This window comes from Nansenia antarctica (genome assembly GCF_963989245.1).
Source record: "Nansenia antarctica genome assembly, chromosome: 1".
Taxonomy (NCBI): domain Eukaryota; kingdom Metazoa; phylum Chordata; class Actinopteri; order Argentiniformes; family Microstomatidae; genus Nansenia; species Nansenia antarctica.
In genome coordinates this window covers 65,363,427-65,369,098 of record NC_137674.1, presented here as the reverse complement: position 1 = coordinate 65,369,098, position 5,672 = coordinate 65,363,427, and the positions used below count along the sequence as shown (strand labels likewise).

The 5,672-nt window shown below is 42.9% G+C and overlaps 1 protein-coding gene across 3 annotated transcripts; it reads right to left on the bottom strand.

The window, feature by feature from the left end:
• Positions 1 to 764: 764 nt before the first annotated feature.
• LOC308169298 (heme-binding protein 2-like) lies at positions 765 to 4,275 on the bottom strand. Of its 3 annotated transcripts, none has more exons than XM_080543981.1 (5): positions 4,170 to 4,275; positions 3,567 to 3,695; positions 3,196 to 3,331; positions 2,237 to 2,417; positions 765 to 1,937 (listed from the first exon to the last, which is right to left on the bottom strand). In XM_080543981.1, exons 2-5 carry the CDS (start codon positions 3,642 to 3,644, stop codon positions 1,757 to 1,759), a joined length of 576 nt encoding a protein of 191 aa, XP_080400107.1. In that variant the 5' UTR covers positions 3,645 to 3,695; positions 4,170 to 4,275; the 3' UTR covers positions 765 to 1,756. The 3 variants fall into 3 exon arrangements, with proteins under 3 accessions (XP_080400107.1, XP_080400106.1, XP_080400108.1); XM_080543980.1 differs by having other exon boundaries at positions 3,567 to 3,698; positions 4,170 to 4,251; XM_080543982.1 differs by having other exon boundaries at positions 4,081 to 4,177.
• Positions 4,276 to 5,672: the final 1,397 nt, after the last annotated feature.

The following is a 5,672-nucleotide window of genomic DNA, read 5'->3' as shown; positions in this document are numbered from 1 at the left end:
CACCCCCCTTTTTTTTAATACTTCAGTGTCACTGTCTGTCACCCATATGCAGACTGTAGCCAGTCGAACTAGAAAGACTGACATGCCATGTGAAATAAATCAGATGTTGTTTACAGTTTCTGTATACTGTTCCCATACTGTTCCCATTCTTTAGCACAAGTGCAAACAAGCACAAAAACTCACCGTTAACTCTGTGTGTATGTGTGTGTGTGTGTGTGTGTGTGTGTGTGTGTTTGCGTGAGAGACCTTGCCACCCAGCTAAGCTCTCTGATGGGGGGTGGGGGTGGGGTAAATGTGAAATGTAAATGTTTCCCATAGTTGATGACCCGTCTCCTGTAAACACCAGGAACAGTGCGCTATGTTGGAGGCAGCGTGACCTGTATGTGACGTGTATGTGACCTGTATGTGACCTCTATTCAAATGTGATCACCAGCGGCATGCCACAACAGAGTAGGATCCTGGCTCACAACATCATCACAACAAACATCAGCATGAGAACAGTGTGACTTCCCATCAGCAGACCGAGCAGGAGAGAGCGTTCGTGCCGGGAGCGAGGTGTCCTGGCGTGTTTCTGCTGAGTGTCTGAACATGATATTGTTGGGGAACAATTTTCCCAAAATAAAGACAAGGACTCAGCGAATGCCGACCTGACTGCGTGAGAATTAGAGGAGAGGATGAGAAAAGAAGAGAGGAGAGAGTGAGAGGAGGGGGGGGAGTGCGAGCTATGGATCAGAGTGAAGTAAACAATCCAATGTGCATTTAAATCAGAGTCAATTTATTGTTTGTCTTAAGTGCAGAGATGCCAAAAAGTACTTACATACATTTTACAATCATCATTTTATACTGTGTACTTTTCTACGGTACACTGCCATAGGGTGTTGGATGAGTTGAGATGTTTCAGATCCGCCCAAGCAAGCACGTTTCACTCTAGTGATTCCGTCTGCACATGAGCATGGCAGTGTTATGCAATAGCCGTCCAACAAAAAGGCTGCTGAGTGTCATGTCTTGCTTTATGCTAGCTATCTCTAGCCGCACTATTTCCTGGCAATGCCATGTCAGAGCCTACCTTTAGTTGTACATTTTTAGTTGTACATCCATTTATTCATATCAAGTACAGTATATCACAGAATGTAGTACACAGATGATCATCCCATGAGAATTTACCCAACAATTACAAGAAGTTTAGTTTCAGGTTACACACCCTAATGAAGGCAGATATGCATGTCAGCTTATACAGTATTAAGGCTGGTTTGTTTATAGCACCTGAGAGTAACAACATTCAGTAAACAAAGACGTGTATAGTCCCTTGTATTAAACAACAGTGGTGTGACTGCCAATACTGTAGCAGCCTGATCGCTGTCACCAACATCTCCTGCATACCCAGACAACCCCTTAGTATCCTATAGATTCACAGCATCTGAATGGGACCATAAATGGGTATCTCTGTGTGAGGTAACCCGTGTAGATATAATATTGGTGTAATGTATAATATTGAATGATTATTACTGGTATATTAGTCACACTTAATGTGGTCATACACACAAAATACGCCCAACGGAATGGTGAGTAAGCAAGGCCTTATTCACAGTCAAACATGGCGACCTCTCCAGGATGTGAGTGAAGTCACCAGTGGTGAACGCCTTGGCAGTTGGTTTAAACTTTAACAGCTAAAGAAACCACTTTAAAACCAGTTAAAACTATTGATGTACCCCCACCACCTTCAACTCCGACCCCCGCCCGCGAGCACACTCTTCTCCTAGTCAGTCTTCTTGAGGAGCCAGACCTCGTTCCTGCGGTTGGTCAGTTTGAAGGGGCTGTCGTAGCCCACGCCGTAGTAGGGGCCGTCCTGGTAGCTGGCCCCGTCTCTCTGGAGGCTCTCCAGCAGCTTCTGACCCTCCTCACGTCTCTTCTGCTCGCTGGTGTAGCCCCCGAATGTCCTGGGTGGAGGAGACGGGAAGGAGGGTCAGGGGATTGCACTTATGAGAGGGGGAAGGAGGGAGGGGAGGGAGAGACAGAGAGAGAGAGAGAGAGGGGGGGGTGATAGAGGCATACTAGTGTGATAGTTGATGAGACATACGAGTGTAGAAAGAGGAAAATATCTTAAAAGTTTTTTGATAGATTTTTAATGGTGTCATTAAAGACCTGAATAGTTGTATGTACTGCTTTACTCTGGTTTAATTAGTACTACCATGAGGAACCTTTTTTGTTGGTGGGTTATGTCTCCGTCAAACTGTACCTGACATATACGGTGATCTCCTTCCTGTTCTCCACCAACACTTCCGGGTCGTTAGGCTGGGGCGGCTCATCCTGGAGCGCCTCTGGGATGTAGAAGGAGACTGTGACGGTGCTCTCACACGCCGGGCCCGCTCCGGGTTCCACCAGACATGTCACAGGTGCAGTCATCTCTACCTTTGCCTCTGGGAGAGACACACACACACACACAAACACTTTAATAATGATAGGAAATCAGATACTACCCGCACACTACCCATCAAATCCTCAAGATAGTCCCCTACTGATGACACAAACAGTCTCCTACTGATGACACAAACAGTCTCCTACTGATGACACAAACAGTCCTACTGATGACACAAACAGTCTCCTACTGATGACACAAACAGTCTCCTACTGATGACACAAACAGTCTCCTAATGATGACACAAACAGTCTCCTAATGATGACACAAACAGTCTCCTAATGATGACACAAACAGTCCCCTACTGATTTCTTGGGGTAAGTGGCGTAGCACACTAAGGTGCATGCCATATCATCACAAGTTCCCTGGTTCAATTCCAGCCATCGACATATGTCACCCCCCCCTCTCTCTCTCTCTCTCTCTCTCTCTCTCTCTCTCTCTCTCTCTCACACACACACACACACACACTGTCAATCTCTACTGTCTCTATCCCAAGAAAGATATTTTTTTTAATACAATGACTTAACACACTCATACATTGTGGATTATAGATCGCATGCTATAAAAAACACCTGACCATACATTAAACAGTACACATTAACCATAATTGAGTGAGACAGGTGCAAGGTACACCTACAGTCACAAGGTGCAAGACGATATGCAGATATCTGGTATGATTTACTCTGTATTTTATGATGAACTGCTTGCCTTGTAAGGTAGGCCTAGTTGCTTATAGCAACATCTAACTCGTGACGACTGCTTGCTGAAATACGACTCACTTTTTTTGTTGTTGCCGTGGATGTAAGAAAAAAGACGCTTAAACCCTGTGCCCATTGCCTCATCCGAATTCATAGTGGTCAGAGAGGTGCTCATCCATTTGGTAGGGTGATAGGTGCGAACCTCGTAGTCTTCAGCCTGAAACACACAAACAAACACGGACACCAGGGTAAATAAATGCAAACTCAACTTGTTCCCATTTGAATCTGCCAGAATTGTCATCAAACTGCTTAGCGGACCTCAACACTGTACGTGTGGAGGGTTCAGGGTTGACTCACCGCCACCAGCCCCTATGCCCCCAGATGCCCTCATACATGCGTGCTGAGCTGGTGTTGTTGACTCAGGGGGCAACGGAATAAAAAGAGTTACCAACCTTATTTTCCTCAACTAGTGTAAACTTCGGGGACTGCATTCCTGACGAAAACAGAACTTGGCCGAGCGTTTTCAGCATGTTGATTCTGGTTCTGATCAGCTCTCAGGTAGATGATCATACAATGATTGACTGCTAAAGCAAAGGGCAAAGAGCAGTCAGCAAGTAGCAAACTATTAAAGCAGAACAAACCGATCATTATATGACAACTCTCAACTGGTATGCACTAATGCGTAATTTCGAAAAAAATAAATAATAATCGTTAACAACTTCCGTATCTCACTCACAACAACTGCTAACTATACTAAATAGCAAGGCAAGGTTTCACTAAAACCTAACGTTAGTTAACATGTAAAATTGATAATTAGCCTTTGATTGATTGATTGAAAACTTTATTAGAAGATTTGCAGAAGTAGGTACATGAAAGTACATATTACATACAAGGTCAACTAAAATTATAAAAACCCAAGAAAGCCACTGGCTTATTTCAATTGGGGTCCTTGATGCTTATACCTACCTTAGCACCTTCCATATGCTGGAAATCTCTGTAGCAAGCTATATGTTTTCTTTATTTTTAATGGCTGAGAAATGAGCTCATACAGTTACCTGTCAACGTTCCTGCAACCAGGTGGTAGTCTTGCGCGCGAATTGTATTTTTATAACACCGACATCTGTTTCATAACAGCAGATCTACGTAACGCTGGTTCACTACCGGGCGCGTTCGAAAATTCGCTCTGAGACCGCCGGAGCGCACACTGGGTTCAACGTCATAAAGTAATTTCATTGGACAAGAGGCCTTCCATGAGTGCTGATCAGATTTCCACAGCGTATTTACGAACGCACACATAGCTTTTGATTGGTTGTCCGGCATTTAGTATAATGGTGCGAATGCGATTATATACCACTACACCTGCCGCAGCACCGGTTACACAGATGTCATGTTACGAAAGATGCTGCTTAAGTCTGGGGGATTTCCTGGTCCGAGTTTCCCACTTTGGAGGGTAATGTTTATCTGTCAACAACTGGTGTGTTCATGCAGGTGATGCTCTTCGGCGTGTATTAGTTTTTAATAAGATCTTTCATAACATCTGTCATAACAGGTTACAGACTGTAATTATGACTAATAGGCCTATAGGGAGCTAGGGGTTCCAGAGAACCATCCAGACGTGCCATAAATAAGCAACACATTTATGGGTTACACGGCACACCTTATGTATTTATTTGAGTTATCAATACAACAAAATATACACAGCATATACACACTTTTAACAAATAGTGATGGTTAAAAAAGACTAACATAAGTACGTGGTTTATTAGAAAGACATGGTATAGCAAGCACTGAAGTTCAGTAATTGACCATTCTCTTGGTATATAGGCTAAATTAATCATTATGAAAAAATGAACTATTATGAAAAACTAACAACTACAAACGCCAAAATATATTGAAAAGCAAAAGTTCAATTCGGTATCCTAGAATACGCTCAAAAACAGTTCTGCGTATTATTTTGTCAGGACTTTAAAGGGATGGGCCTGAGAGAGAGCTAGCCTGCAGGGACTTGATGAAAGATACAGTAATAATTCACATTGTCAAACTTTTCCTAAAAGCACCCCAAATGAGTGTTAAAAATACTTTTTTTTAAATAAAAGCATCAATTTAATAGCATTAGTATTAGTTTGGAAGAGGCCATAGTAAAGAAAGAGGGACATCTGAGACATTGAATACAAGTGTCAAACGATACATATAACATTTAAGTAAAGTTTCATTAACAAGAATTCAGTTACTTATCAAAGTAGTCATATTCACATATACACTGAACAAAAATATAAAAGCAACACGTTTATAGAAAAAGTGTTAGGTCTTGAACAATTGGACAAAAGTGTTTTTATTTTTGTTCAGTATAGATACAACATTTCACTACAAATGTCCTTGTAATGCTGTGTAAACCACGATTACCTCAATCCCCCCCCCTCCACCCTTTCATAGTGGGGGACCTCTCTCTCCTCTCCCTCATCCCGCTCTCCTCTCTCACTTCAGTTTGAGGGTGGTGTTCCCTCATCCCTCTCTCACTTCAGTTTGAGGGTGGTGTTCCCTCATCCCTCTCTCCTCTC